The sequence below is a fragment of the Spermophilus citellus genome (assembly GCF_964194105.1).
Source record: "Spermophilus citellus genome assembly, chromosome: 3".
Classification (NCBI taxonomy): domain Eukaryota; kingdom Metazoa; phylum Chordata; class Mammalia; order Rodentia; family Sciuridae; genus Spermophilus; species Spermophilus citellus.
This window is the reverse complement of record NC_138184.1, coordinates 36,531,146-36,547,152: the sequence shown is the minus strand read 5'-3', so window position 1 is coordinate 36,547,152 and position 16,007 is coordinate 36,531,146. Positions and strand designations below refer to the sequence as shown.

General features: G+C 49.0%; 1 protein-coding gene across 2 annotated transcripts in view; it reads left to right on the top strand.

Annotated features, from left to right (window-relative positions):
* RARB (retinoic acid receptor beta) overlaps nucleotides 1-16,007 on the top strand; it is a 171,479-nt gene that overhangs the window by 147,644 nt on the left and 7,828 nt on the right. For both annotated transcript variants that reach the window (XM_081286686.1, XM_081286687.1), the window contains exon 5: nucleotides 7,948-8,124. In XM_081286686.1, coding sequence (XP_081142812.1) covers nucleotides 7,948-8,124 — 177 coding nt within the window. The remainder of the gene's footprint in view (nucleotides 1-7,947; nucleotides 8,125-16,007) is intronic.

Here is a 16,007-nt window from a genome sequence, read left to right as displayed (position 1 = left end):
GTGCGTGTTCTCGGATCACTTGGATTTTAAATTGTCACTCATCTTATCAGCTGTTTCATTTAATTCGGCAGCTCATTCGCGCGGTGAAGAGTCTGCTCTATGGTGCTCCGCGGGAGGCGGCGGCAGTGGCCTTCGGAACCCCCGGGGAGGGGGTGCGGGTTGGGGGAGGGGAGGCGGCACCTCGGGGCCGCACGGGCCGGGTACCGGACACGCGGGAGAGCGGGCGGGGTGGGGGAAAGAAATTGAGATCTAGATTTAGAGACTGAGCTTGGAAGGAGAGACAGCTGGGGAGAAGCAAGGCGGAGAGGCGGAGAGGAGAAGGAGATGGGGCCGATAGAGCCGTGCCGCTGGGGCTGCAGGCTTACTGCTCGCACTGAAGTCGTGATGGACTCACTCCACCTTGGCTGGATTCGTGGGGGATTCACTCCACCTAGGCCCCTTTCTTGACATGGTGCTGGGTTTTTGTCGACAGATCTCCTTTAATGATCTTTACCTCATCTTTTCAGACGCGGCGGTGCGGAGCACGGAGCGGCTTACTCACTTCCCGCCGCCATCTTTTTTTCTCCGACAAAGTTATTTTTTAAAAAAAATAAGCATAAAAAATAAGAAAGGTTGGGTGTGGTGGTGCACTCCTTGTAATCCCAGAGGCTCTGGGGGCTGAGGTGGGAGAATCACGAGTTCAAAGCCAGCCTCAGCAACAGTGAGGTGCTAAGCAACTCAGGAAGACCCTATCTATCTCTAAGTGAAGTACAAAATGGGGCTGGGGATGTGCCTCAGTGGTTGAGTGCCCCTGAGTTCAATTCCAAGTACCCCATAAAAAAAAAAGAAAATCGACCACAAACATAATCATTAAGCCACCTAAAGACTTTCTAGAAGATGTGCACCTCACGAAGGAGTCTGTGAGCAATTCCAGCCATTCTCGGGCTTGGCTTTCTTTTTAGACAAGTAACATTTGTGGTCAGGCAGATAATCAAAACCTGAAACTCAGGGAGGTCAGCGTCCCAGGAGAGATGCACCAGGTGAGGTAGAAGATAAGTGAGGAGTCAGGAGACCTGAGTTCCCATCCCTACTCTGTCCCCTCCCAGCCTTCCTCACCTTGAACCAGCCCATAACTTCATAAGCCTCCCTTTCTTGCCAGTAAACAACCCTTGCCTGGTGCATATCCTTAGAACTTTCTTTGATCCTCCAGCACATGCTTACTGCATGCTAGGGTGTCGTTTCCTAGGGCTGCCATAATAAAGGAATTCAAACTGGAGGACTTGAGAGGACATTAGATAATTGTCCCACAGTTCTGAAGCTGCCACCAGGGCCTTGCTCCTTCTGAAAGTTCTGGGGGAATCCTCCCTTGCCTCTGATACCTTCTGATGCCAAGGGCTGCCTGGGGCACTTCTTGACTTACAAGTGCATGCCACTCCTCCATCTTCCTACGTCCTTCTTCACCCAATGTGGGTGTCCCCATATCCCCCATTTTATGAGTTTACTGTTTATACTGGATCAGGGTCCACCCTAGTGACCTTACTTAAACCTAATTACCTTTGTAAAGACTCTATTTCCAAACAGTCATTCTGCAGTCTTGGGTGTTAGGACAGCAACATATCTCTGGGGACACACAGTTCAATCCGTAATACCTGTGAGAGCAGAACCGGAGTGACTGCGTTTACCTTTCGGTGCTCGCAGCTCCGTGGCAAAGTCTGGCTGAAGATCAAATTTTCTGACAGATGTTGTGAGCTTTTAGATCCTCATCTTTCGGAGAAAAATGTTTTCTAGGTGCTGTTAAGTTCCCAGGGTCTGGCTGGGTGGTGAAGAAAGGAAAAGATACTCCCCGCCAAGGTAACAACATGAACATGGCCTGGAGCTTTGCAGAGAATCTCCTGCAGGAGTGAAGATGCTACTGCTGTCAGAGAGGCCCCTCCAGGCTTGGTCCAGGCCCAGGAATTTTAAGCATCAGAGATCCAGGGGAACCCCTAAAACATTGCATTCAACATACTCCTTCACCATCCATCTTCTCTGAGCCAGACAGCTAGGAAACACCTGTCCCCTGCTCACTGCCAAATCCATGGAGCCCTCTCCACCCATGGGCCATGTTGTGCCTTGAAGACCATGCCCACCTTTCCACTTGGAGTCACAGAGTGGCTTCCAAGCTCTCCTCACTGGCAGAGGGCGTCTGGGCTTTGAGGAAAGGCTGCCTGTGGTTGGGGGCCTCTGTGTCTCATCCTCCACTGATACGCTCTGGAGGCCATGTTGTCATAGTGCCTAGATACACGTTGACCACAAAGAGATGCTGGCCTAGCACCTAATATTCTCTCCATAACCATGCAGGGGATCTGTAGCCAACCCAAGGAAGCACCCAGATTTTCCAACCAGGAAGAAGATCACAATTACAACACAGACTTTAGGAGGCCAAAGTTTGAACCAGGAAGTAGAACATGTGAGGAACCGAAGGGTCATGTCATATATGCAGAGGGGAAGCACCGATGCCATAGCCTGCCCATTTTGGCAAATCAAGTTTTGCATCTGCTTGGCCTGGGGGATTTTGCACAAGTGGTTGAACTTCTTGGGGCCTCAGCCTGCTCATCAGCCAAATGGAACCATAATATTATTCACGTCATGGGGGTGCTGTAGGACATAAGTTAATAGAGCATACAGAATGGTTCCCGGCCTCAGGTAAGCCTTAGGTAATGAGTGGTCATCAGTATTAATGATTAAATAAATGATAATTAATAATTATTATTTTATATACATATGTGTGTAGGCATATAGATACATATATCTATATGTGTGCATATGTGTATTTCGGTGTTTAAAGAAAAAGCAGGAACATTCTACAGTTAGAACTTGAAAGAACTCCCATTTCTCAGGATGATCCAAAGACCTGAGACCTCAGAAAGAAGGGGGCTGCCTGCCTCCGTGGAGGCTCCCAACATCCCTACAGAACTTTAATTCCTTTTTTTCCCTTTAAATAAAAAGTTTGCATTTCCTCTTTAGCTTGGAATCAACCTCCGCAGTAGCCAGAAGCTGCCATCGGTGAGGTTTTAAAGACCCTGGCGACTCAGCCTCCACTCGAGGGTCTTTTTCTGAAAGTAATCCCAGCCAGAAAAGCAGCAAGAGAACCAAACCAACAGAAGAAAGGGACCCATTTGCAAGGCAAAAAATTACCATTTAATTGGATTGCCTAGTAGAGTTGGGCTTAAGATGGCCCTGGGGGGCCTTAGAGCTCATTCCTCCATATGGGCTGCTGCTGTGCAGCTTCTGGGAAGATGGGCCTGAGCTCCTGCCCGAGGGGTCTTTCTGGGGAGACCCAGCCCAGGCTGTGCCCTCAGCAGTGAGAGAGGAGAGTGCATGCCCATCAGCCTGCCCTGCCCTTCTGCTGTGACCATCCATCACCTCCTGTCCCCTCCTTCTCCTTGTCCCCCTCTATCCCCTGCACATTTAGAAATGCTCCTGAGGACCCTCCATCTGATCCTCAATGCTCCCTGCAGCCACCTCCATCACCAGCCCCAACAGGCCGGGGCTCTGTGTGCTGCGACTGTAAGATAATATATAAGCCATTTTAAGCCTCGTGCCTATGAATCCAGCAACCGGTATAATAAAACACCGGGTTATTTGGTGTTTTATTAACTTCCTCTTCCCTTCAGTTTGCATAATAGTGAGTTAGATTTACATGCTGTTACGACGGCTGTGCATTATTTTTAATAGAAGGTGCGACAGGCTTCTCTGCCTCAGCCCTGGCCCATGATGAAGGGACCCCATCCACACTGATGAAGATTTCGTTCACACTTGCTGGGCCGGGCAATGTCTTTCTTTCCAGATGGATACTCTCTGGTGAAATGATTTCCGCCATCAGCTTGCCTCTGTCCCTCTCTTCCGTGTCATCTTCCTACGAACCGGATAAACTGCCTATTAAATTTAATTACAGCCTGAATGGCCACACATCTTGATCTGATGTTCCCCCGAGTGTACTGTATTCCACCAAGGTCCTTGAGTAAAGGAGTCGAATAAATCTGGAGGATGCATGCCTACTGTCTGTGAGGACCGTTGTGGAAGGCAGCCATGGCCCCTGCCGTCGTCACAGCTTCTGTGGCTGCCCACTCGCATGCAAACTCTTCTGGTTCTCCCTGCTGATGGATGGTGAAAGCAACAACTGAGTTGATGGACTCCTGCAAACTGACTTTAATGCAGGTGGAGAAATATCTGTTTGGGACACAGAGTTCCCTTTATAGAGCTAGATGCATTTGTCAGAGGGCCACTGGGGACCTTACCTCTCTTTGGATGGCTCAGTCCTGCTTTGGGAGGCAACCGATTTTTCAGTTTCACCAGCAAGTTCAGGCTAGCACCCAGCATCCCTGAGCCTCATCCTGAAAATGATAGTCATCCCGGGGCATCTCAGACAAGCAGCAGGGGCTTGCGGGAGCTTCACTCATTGAGTCACTCAACAATCTTTATTGAGCCTCCACTCTGTGATCGCTGTGTCACTGGCAACCTGGGCAGTAAGAGTCAGGCAAGAAGCGTTATTGAATGAGCCAATGATCATGCGCGCCAGGAGACAAGTCCAGTGAACGTGAGCAGGATAGGGTGTGTGTGCCATGCTGGGGATGGAAGGCTGCTGCTGCCCTCCTAGAGGGACCAAGGGAAGGCTCAAGAGTAGGTGACATTTGACCAAATATTTGAAGGAAGCAGGGAGAGCACCCAGCAGAAATCTGAGGAAGAGCAACTTGGGTAGCAAGACAGCCAAAGCAAAGACCTAGGACAGGCACATACGGCTTGTAGCAAGGAGACCTATGTGGCTGGGGCAAGGGACCGAGGGGCAGATGGAGGACCCTACAGGCTCTTGAGAGGACTTTGGCTTTAGCCTGAGTGAAATGCGAAAGCATAGGCTATTTTAGGAGAGGCTTGTGTTTTTAAAGGATACCTTTTTTTTTTTTTTTAGAGAGAGAATTTTAATATTTTATTTTTTAGTTCTCAGCGGACACAACATCTTTGTTGGTATGTGGTGCTGATGATCGAACCCGGGCCGCACGCATGCCAGGCGAGCGCGCTACCGCTGAGCCACACCTCCAGCCCCTAAAGGATACCTTTTTGCTCTGATCAGAGTGACTTACTGCTTTGACGAGACCAGAGTGGGAAGAGGAAAATCAGTGAGGAGGCTTTTGCAGTGATCCAGGCAGGAGGCGAGGGTGGCAGAGGTGTAGAACGTCTTCTCTTGAGACCCTGGGGTTGACTGGGAGGGATGTGAAGCTCTCAGACCTAAATGCCTATAAGCCAGAACTGTGCATTGGTCAGAATTATTCTTATTGCAGGTGACAGAAATCAAATCAACTTAGATTTAAAGAAAATGTATCAGGTGAGGCTGTATCCATCAGCCCATCGTTTTTTAAGACTGAGCCACTCCTCCTCTCTCTTGCCATCTGTCATCTTGTCTTTTCTCCTTTGTAGACGCGTGAAAGCTTTTGACAATCCTTGCTCTCTCTGGCAGAACTTCTCTTCCTTAGTTCTTCCAATCACAAAGTCTCAGAATTGAGCCTCCATCACTATGTTTGGAAGGCAGGAGCACTGGGCTAGAGTCGCCTCCCTGAGACCTGGGCCAGCCATACACCCTGGGACAGCTCCTGCCCCTTGGGAGCCTTGGCTCATCTGCTACTATGCATGAGGCCACAGTAGCACCCAAAACCTCAGACAATCTCAGCCTTTTAGTTGTGGAAGTATTATTATGATCAGGTTTTTTTTTTGTCTTTTATTTTTATTATGAAAAATTTCAAGTATAACCTGAAAGTTAGAAGAATAGTATATCACGAAGCCCTGTTATTGCTACACGGGCAACCTTATCTCTAAAGCCCTCACACACATACTCCTTACGATCTATTATTTTGAAGTAAATTATAAACCTCTCATCATGTTATCTGTAAACATTTCAACATATATTCTAAGCCAGAGGAACTTCTGCAAACAAACCATCGGTGTGATTTTTATTTTCGGATAAAATATGATTTTACTTTACCGTCCTAAAATAAAAATGGTATCTCCAATGCCTTAATCTCTCGGATTTTGAGTTTTCTCATATTTGTTCCAATCTCTTTACAGTGTATTTGAATCAGGATTCAGATCAGGTTCATACCTCATCTGGAATATCTCCTAAACATATATTTTTTTTGGAAATCAAGTTTGGGGAATGTGTTTTACATGATGCGATTTTTTATCTTTTTTTAAGGATATGGTTCAATGAATGTGGCAGAAGTATCCAGTCATGTAAGCCTGACTATAGTCAAGGTGCAGAACATTTCTTTCCCTCCAGAAAGTTCCCTCCTGAAGTTCATGGGCAGCCTCACCACCATCCAGTCCCAGCCCGTAGAAATCACTGATTCATGCTCTATTGCTGCAATTTTGCTTTTTCCAGAATGCAATATAAACGTAGTTGTGTGTGTGTGTGTGTGTGTGTGTGTGTGCGCGCGCTTTCACTTAGCATGATCCTTTTAAGTTTTATTCACATCATGGCATGCATCTCTGTTTTCTTCCTATTAATGCTGTCTGACCTTCATTGCATAGTTGTTATCAAGGCTTATTTATTGTGTTAGTTTTTCATTGCTGTGACAAAATACTTGAGAAAAAGCATTTTGAAGGAGAAAAGGTTTATTTTGGCTCACGATTTCAGAGGTGTCAGTCCAGCGTTGGCTGGTTCCATTGCAATGGGCCTGTGGTGAGTCAGAACATCATGGCAGATAGGACATGGTGGAGCAGAGCGGCTCACCTTGTGGCATCTGGGAAGCACAGCAAGAGAGGAAGGGGCAAAGAACAACATAGAGTCCCCAAGGGCATGCCCCCCACAGGACACACTCCCACCTCTTTCAGCCTCCACCACCTCCCAACAGTCACTTCAGCTCTTACTCCCTCAATGGATCAATCCACCCATGGGGTCAGAGCCCTCATGATCCAATCACACCCCCCCACGGCGACCTCCAAACACTGCTGCATTACGGATCAAGCCTTCAACATGTGAGCCTTTGTGGAACACTCCAGAGCCAAACCCATTTCTCATCTATCAGGATTGAAGCATTTGGGTTTTTAATCCATAGATATGGCTCCATTTCATTTTTCCAAGTGCATTTCTTGAAGAAACCCATTCTCTGGTTCTATAGAGTTTTCAGAACTCTGGAGGTGGACAGTGGCATTTCTGTGGTGTCTTTTATATTCATATTTATATTGATATTCCTGGATTTCCTGCTGTTAGATCAAGAGGCTCCATCTGATTCAAGTTTGATTTGGGCCAGACTGTGGTGCGGTGTGGTATGTATTTTCGTCAGGACCCTCATGGGCCAGTTATGTGTGTGTGTGTGTGTGTGTGTGTGTGTGTGTGTGTGTATGTGTCTGTGTGTGTGTGTGTGTCTGTGTGTGTCTGTGTGTGTGTTTTGTTTTGTTTTGATACTGGGATTGAAGCCAGGGCTGCTTTACCACTGAGCTACACCCAACGCTTTTAATTTTTATAAAAGTTTTTATTTTGAGACAGGACCTCACTAAGTTGTCTCAAACTTTCAATCCTCCTGCCCCAGCCTCCTGAGTCACTATGATTATAGGTTTGTGCCATGACACCCAACCTTCCGTTACCCATTTTTAAAGACATTATCAACCACTGATGGTCAGGGCCTAGTGTCCCCATTTCACAGGGTTATTACACAAGTAGTAAATCCTCATTCTGTCATCCCAACTTCATTTATTAGCTGGATAACTGCATACACAGAAACTTGCCCTCGTCTGTTACGTGATTATCTGGTGGTACACATAGACAATTCTGAGCATTTGAAAAGGATGAATCCAGGCTAAAAATGTATCCTGCCACCAAGGAGCTCTGAGGTCGGAGTGAAACATGAGCCCATCAGTAGATGCGGTGCGCTCTCTGCCTGTGTTGGGCTTCCAGAAACCACACCTGATGGCATTTTCTCTCTCTCTCTCTCTCAGAATTCCAGTGCTGACCATCGAGTTCGACTGGACCTGGGCCTCTGGGACAAATTCAGTGAACTGGCCACCAAGTGCATTATTAAAATCGTGGAGTTTGCGAAACGCCTGCCAGGTTTCACCGGCTTGACCATCGCAGACCAGATCACCCTGCTGAAGGCTGCCTGCCTGGACATCCTGGTAGGAGCTCTACCCCCCCTCCTGGGGGTGAGGCTGGTGGGAGGAGGGAACTGAGAGTCTGCTGCCCGCTGTGCCCACTAAGTCCTGTCCTATCTGTTCCTCTCTCTATTGATAACCAAGAGCTCAGGGGCTCCCTGGACTGGACAGACCTTCCTGCCCTCCGTGCCCAGCCGAGGAACCCCCTGCGTGATGTTGGGAGAGGGACCCATCTTAGGCCTCTGCCCACGGCCTGCTGCCTGCCTCCTAGGAGGCCTCTTTCCAGCACAGGCCAGGCCAGTCGTTAGAAGGATCACGTTCCTCTCTGTCGCTCATGCTCCCCCTGCCGCAGTGGACATTGGTACCCCTTCATGGACAGCCCTGAGGTGTTGGAAAGACCATGAGGATTCTCCAGGCCAAGCTGATGGGACGTGGCATGGTGGCACCCTGGCTCCAGCCCCTCCTCCCAGCCCAGCACCACCTCCATCTATGGCCTTGGGGAAACCCCCTTCCTCTTGACCTTTCAGACACCAGGTGGCCTTGGCCACCACAGGTTTTTGCTCTCAGCTCAAGAGGCGGGAAATCTAAGATCAGGAGCCAGGGCTGTGGGTGCTTGGAGAAAGCTCTTCTGCTGGGTCCCAGATGCATGGCTTCCTGCTGTGTCCTCATGAGGGGGAGAGAGTGTGCAAGAGGAGCACCTCCCTCTGGTCCTTTGATCTCCTGACAGGGGGACCAGTGCCTTCGTGGGGCCCTGCCCTCTGACCTCATCTCAACCTGATTCTCCCCAGGCCTACTTAATACCATCGCCTGGGGGGCTGGGGCTCAACCTAGGAATGTCGGGGACAGGACACACGGAGTCCATAGCACCTCTAGGGGCCTGTTTCCTTGAGTGTACGAGGGGGATTCCCGGTGCCTCTGGGCTCCCTGCCACCGTCACGCTGCAGCTTCTAGAGCCTTGGAGAGGGTGAGGCTTCTGTCACATCTCTCCTGCCTGGTCTCTGCTGGCCTCTGCTGGCTGGATGTCCATTTCTTCTCTGCCCGGTAGAAGCTTCTGGAATGGGGTGGCCAGTTCTGGCCAGGACTGTTTCCTTGGGCATGGCAGCTGGATGTGCCATGCCTCGGGGTGGAGGGTGTGCAGAGAGACCTATGGAGGAAGTGGAAGGATTTATTAGAAAATAGGGAACCCTTGAGGTGCTTTGAAAGCATGGATTTTTCTTTTTATTATGTCTTTCATAGCTTTGGGTATAAACCCTTCTGCAAAGCAGAAACCATTATTGCAATTAAACACACACACATGCAATCCACTCAGGAGGAGAGAGGAACCTGAGTGCGGTGTGTCTTGATGCATTTTCTGTTGCTATAACAAAATGCGTGAGACACATAATTTACAAAGAATAGAGGTTCGTTGGGCTCGTGGTTCTGGAGGCTGGGAAGACCAAAGCCTAGCATTGACAGCTGCTCAGAATCTGGTGAGGGCCTTCTGCTGAATCATGACATGATAGAGGGTGTTACATGATACAGAGCCTGGGTGCCAGCTCAGGTCCCCTCTCTTCTTATAAAGCTCCAGCCTCATGACCTTATTTAGTCTGAATTATCTCCCAAAGGCCCACCTCTAGTCAACATAGGAGTTTGTGTCCATTTCCAACCCATGAAATGTGGAAGACACATTCAAGCCAGAGGATGGTCATTAGGAAACGAATGTCTGCATGACCCTTGATTTTCTAACTAGATCTGAGGAAGGGTGTTCATAGAGACTCAGTCACCCACAGGTGCCAGAGATCCTGAGAGCAAATGTTTTCTTCTTCTCATAAAGTCAGAGGGTCTGGGTAAACTCAGAAGCTTTCAGAAGAGCCAAAACATCAGAGCAGCACTCACCTGTAGAGTTTGCTGACCCTCATCCTTTGAGCCTTACAGAACTCTGTGAGGGATGGAGATTCAGCCCATTTTACAGATCAGGGTCTAGAGGCTGGGTGAGTCACCAAGTCAGGCGAGTACCAGAGCCCATCCTCAAAACCCCAGTCTTTTGACTCCAGAGTCCTGAAGAAGGTATAAAAGAGGACAGGAAACGTGGTGGAGATGTGAGAGGTATGGGCCACAGGGAGAGAAGCAGCCAGATTGACAGAATCTTGGGCAAATCAATAATGATGTTGATAGTGAGCAACTGGAGTAAGAAGTAGCGATGCTGGGCTTGTTAGTTAGTGCTTTGCTGACAGGTGTTAAAATGGAACGCTCCGTCGGATTTCAGCCTCAGGGTGCCCTCTAAGATAGTAGCCTGGGTTACTGTCACATAAGAGCAGCCTCAGAGTCCTACAGTGGCTGAGTGATCTATGAGGTGACACAGCAAATCAAGTCCACACCCCCCCCAAAAAAATGCTGTGTCATTCAGACACCCCTGCACTACGAGGCCACCCCCCCCCCCGCCCCCGGACCTGGCGCCTTCCCAAGGCTCCTGCTCTGACCTTGACCCTCTGCTGATTTCTCAGTCTTGCCAGATGGTAATAGTTTGTGATTTTCCAGTCCCAGCCCCAGCCTTTTGGAAAGGCTGATGCTTTGAGATCCCACAGGAAAGCGTCTTGTCTTGTTTCTGCAAAGCCGCATGCTCAATGATCAGGATGTGGTCTCCATGAGATTTAAATCGCCCCTGAAGATCCCCTCCCAGCCTCGGGCTGCCATCTTTCCCGCTGCCCCACACAGCTCCTCCAACTTGCCTGTGCATCCAAGAATCAGCCCTCAGCCCCTCAGTGAGCAAGGCAGAAGCTCTCCAAGCCTCGGTTTACCTATGTAAAGGAGAGAAAATCGAGCAAATAAGGTGTTGAATATGGCAATTCCTAAATGGAATCAAATGCAATCATGGGCAGAAGCAAACTACCACATGCTCAGCCATTGGTGTGGAAAGTGAGGGCAAAGCTGGAGACTCATGTATGTGCATGGGTTAGTTCAATATTTGATTGCTTCTCAGAGGACTGTGCCTTTTTGCTGACAATCCCATACCTCAACTGGAAGAGGAGGAAAAAGCCCTAGTTGGGGGAGGGCAGAGACCTCCCATCACATGAGACAGAGAAAAAGGTAGACTTACTTGATCCTAGACAAGAGCTCATTTCTAAGAATTTGTAGCAAAGGAAATTAATCACAAGATCCTAGAGAAGAGCATCTTAGCATCTTTTTTTTTTTTTTTTTTTTTTTTGGTACTGGGACACTCGGCCACTGAGCCACATCCCCAGCCCTATTTTGTATTTTATTTAGAGACAGGGTCTCACTGAGTTGCTTACCACCTTGCCATTGCTGAGGCTGGCTTTGAACTCTCCATCCTCCTGCCTCGGCCTCCCAAGCTGCTGGGGTGATAGGTGTGTGCCACCGTGCCAGCAACTACATCTTCTTTATCCATTTTCTCCTCCTCCTCCCTCTCTCACTACTTTCCCTTTCTCCTACTCCTGGCTTCTCTGGGGTGGGGGAAGCTGGCGAGGGATGGCTAAGAAGCACATCAATAGATCAGATGGTATCTTACATGTTGCCAGGAATATAGAAGCAGGAGGAGCTGAGGTCAGGAAGGCATGTGCATTTCCATTCTCAGGGCCATAAAACCCCCTGGGTGTTGAGGGAGCCATGCCAGGGTCTGACAATGGTGTGGATGTCCATTGTGTATCGTCAGAAGGTGCTGAGTGCGTATGAGTTGAAGAAATGATTCTCACACAGATTTGCTGAGCACTTACTGTGGGCCAGTCACTGGGAACGTGATGGTGGAGAGAAGAGATGAGGCCCTGTCCTTCCACCTGGCCTGGTCCTGTCCCCAGTTTTACCACAGGACTTATGTCCCCTGCCCCACCCCTACTCCGTCCACAAACATGGCTGCCCATTCATCCTGCTCCTCTTCAGCTTGCCCCAGCTCTTGAGAGGGGCTCAGGTGTGGTCTCTGAAACCAGCTTGCCTGGGTTCAAACTCTGGCTCTGCTTCCTACGAGCTGTGTGACCTTGGGTAAATTACTACCCCTGTCTGATGTTTAGTTTCCTCATATTTAAGATGAAGGTGATAGTAAGCTTCCTTTTAGGGTCTGGAGAAAGTGAAATGTGGTACAGTGTTTAGTGCCTTGTAAGCCTTAGTCCCCTTACATTTTACAATTGTTGAGCTTCAGTACACCCTCACAGGTTCTGTTATTATCCACATTTTATAAACGAGGACCCTGAGACCACCCCTGGGGAGGAACCAAAGACTGGTAGGATTCCATGAGGAGGTTTTCAGCCTCTGAATAAAGATCCAACCAGAACAATTATGGAGGAGGAAGAGTTATTTGGGGGCTGATGGTTTTAGAGGTCATGGTCCATGGACAGCAGACTCCATTCCTCAAGGAAGAGTGGCCCAGGGAAGTGGCTCGTAAGTGATCAGGAAGCAGAGAAAGAATCCACTTGCCAGATGCAAAATCTATACCCCAAGGCTCGCTCCCAAAGGCCGTCCTTCAACCACACCCTACCTACCCACCCTCAGCCACCATCCAGTTAATCCCATCAGGGGATCAATTCACTGATTGGGTTCAGGCTCCCACAACCTAATCATTCTCCCCTAAACTTGCGCGTTGTCATACACACATGAGCTCTTGGGGGACACCTCACATCCAAACCATAACAGGACGTCAAATTACCTTCATGAAGATGGAGACATGGAGCAATTCTCTGATGAGAAGATGATTTGTTAAAAGTCTGTGGGGGAGAGTGAGTTTCAAAAAGTAACTCTGCTTTTGACATTGAAATTTCAACCTCACGGGGACACGGATTCTTCACTCGCAAATCAGGGTGTTCAGGTCACCCACCTGCCCACCTGGCTGCTCAGGAGCGGAGGCACAATGTCCCTCCTTCCTGGGCCAACTGGACCACATTCAACTCTTTCTGTCCCTTTTCCTGGCCAGCTCCCCCTCACAGCCTGAAGGCCACGTCTCCAGAAAGGTCTTCCCTGAACGCACGTGATCCCCAGCCTCTCACTGCTGGGCGCTGTCACTACCCTGCCTGAAGACATGGTGTACTTGGCAGTGGGTTGGCTGTGCCTTCTGCATGGGGCCATGGGTGCAGGGAGGACAGGCACCAGGTGGGGGTTGGTTGTTGAAGCAGGAAAAGGCCTTTGGTGACGATCTGGGTTGAGTAAGTGGTTGAGTCAAGTCGGGGGTGAAATTTCGAATCGCAGCCTGTGTGCTGCTGTCTAAGCACCGCACTGTGCAAGCCGGGGGGAGGTCCTGCCCTGTGGGGTGCTCCTGCCCTGTGGTTCCTGCTGCCCTCTGCCCTCCCTTCCCCCAAGGAAAACTTTCCCATGCCAGTCACAGCGGCACCTGGCTTCTGGTGACGCAGAAAGGGCTGCCTGCATCACTTCAAAACATGATTTGTGAGTCCTGAGGTCCTGGAGACCGTGTGGCGGCCACGGAGGGTCGTTCCCATGCAGACCTTGCGTCCCCTTCCCAGGGACTCAGTAGAGATCAGTCCAGGCTGCAGGGAAGCAAACTCTCATCTTTGAGCCCCGCAGCCTGAGTTCACCCGCAGCCTGAGTTCAGGCTTCAGCATTGTGTCAGGTCACATATGTCAGGAGGAGGAGGTTTTGTGTCTCTCCGAGCCTCAGTTTACCTGCCCATGAGTTTGGACCTGTTCCCTGGTCGGCCACGGTGAGGAAGTCAGTGAGCAAGGAGCAGGCGCCACAGCCAGACTCCCTGGGTTCAAACTTTAGCCCTGCCACGTGGAAACTATAAGGGCTTAGAGAAACTAATTGATCTTTATGGGCCTCTGTTACTCATCAGTGAAATGGGTATGATGGTAGCTCCTCCCCAGTTAGGTTGTTGGGAGAATTAACTAATTCCTGGCTCACAGCAAGTGCCTCTTTAAGCAAACCGTCACCATCATCTCCATCAGTATCCGGGAAGCCCCATTGCCTTGTGAACTGTGAAGTACTGGGCAGCCTCAGAAGCTGCGCTGCCCTCTTCAGTCGCCACATGTCACCCGTAGCCAGGGAGGACCTTGCCCTGTGGCTGAAGTTGCAGTTGCAACTTAGTATTCAGAAATGTAACCATTTTTCTTAATGACATTTTAAAAAATATTGATTCCATTTTGAAACAGTTTTGGACATACTATGTCCAAAGTATATTACTAAAATAACTTCACCTGTTTCTCTTTTTAAAGTGGCCAGCTAGAGTGCTGGTCTGGAAAGCTGGTACAGTGCCATCCAGCACGTAGGTTTCCTTCTCCGAGAGGGCAGGCCGGAGGCAGGTCCACTGGGAGAACATTCTGGGTGCCCTATATGTGTCATTGTTGTTATTATCTTGCTGAAACTCTCTCACAAGCACTTGGGGACAGGTAGTCAAATCCGATCAGTATCTTCCCATAACTTTCAAATACAATCAGCATAGAGACAAAGAGGTTGAGCAATTTGCACTTTCTCCTTTGATGAAAAGCTGAGCAATTCGCTTATGAGACAAAAGAGAGTCTGATGAGGGAATCCTGTCCATTTATTTAACAGGTATTTATTAACCACCTGCAGTGTGGAAGATACTGTCCTAGATGTTAATGACACTGCAGAAAGAGAGACGGGTCAAGAGCAGTCTCATTCCCAGAGCTTATATTCTAGAAGGGAGATAGGCCAATAAACCCAGAAAGTGACAAAATATTATAAAGAAAATAAAACAAGATGGTAGGTCATGCTGTAGGATACTGTACAGCAAGGGAAAAAAAAATGAACTCCTGTTGCATACACCAAACACGGGGGACTCTTACATCATATTGAGTGAACAAAAGTCAGACACATAGAGAATATATGGTATAGTTTGATTTGTCTTTAGTTCAAGAGCAGGATAAACTGAGCTCTAAGAAGACATCTATTGCCACATAATATATAACCACTAGACTTATCAGCTTAAACAATGAGCATTGTCATCTCACAGGTCACTGTGGGTCAGGAGTCTGGTGCTAACTTAGCGGGATGGTCCTGGCTCAGCATCTTGCATAAAGTTGCAGTCAAAGAGCCAGTGAGGGTCCTAGTCATCTGAAGATTGAGGGGGACTTGACAATCTGCAGCCACAGAAAAATGGGTTTTAGGAAACATATCCAACTGTATTTTCTGAGAAGCTGAACTTTAAGCTGAGCTCCCGTAAGCAGAGTCAGGCACGTGAAGATCAAGGGCAAATCATGGAAAACAGAGAGAACAGTGTGCCTGGCAGCATCTCAAGATGACCAACGGAAAGCCATTAGGCCTGTTTTTAGCAAGGAACAGTTACTCTACTGAATGGCGTGTGCTGGCCGCTGTGGACTGACCTCATAGTATTCTCTAGCAGGGGTGAAAATGAAGGAGTCCTTAAAGGCACTCACCAGAGGAGAGGCACTGGCTGGTTGGTGGACGAGTCTATGGCTCTGCCTCTGAGGTTCCTACATACATTTTTTTGTAAGACTGTCAATCAGGCTGCTCCAAGGAGGCACACAGCAGGCACGTGCTCGTTCAAAGTGGTAGAAAGACACACGGTTGTCTTAGGCGAAGGCAGGAAGAAAGGGTTCTTGTGCCTCGGAGTGGATCAGCCTGGACCATCAACAGGAGCTTTGTGCTGTCCCACAGGATTCTCCTTTGGTGCGTCAGCCTGGCCCAGGCTATTTTTACCCCTCTTGTGGGGCCTGCGTGCTGGTCTTTCCAGAGGAGATACCCTCCTTTCAAACAAAGCATGTTTTCATCCCAGAGAAGAGCTTGGTGGTTGCCTCTGGCATTTGATTTCAGTGTGACAGAATGAAATTGCTTCGTTTCTCTCTGAAGGCAGCAGCAGCCAGTAGCTGTTAGGAGGATGCTACATACTGGGTCCGGCCTGTTTCAGGGCAGAGCCAGGGAAAGAAGGCTCCTTGGATAAAAGATGACATTGAACCAACCCTCTCTTCTCAGGCCACGTGCGCCCATCTCTG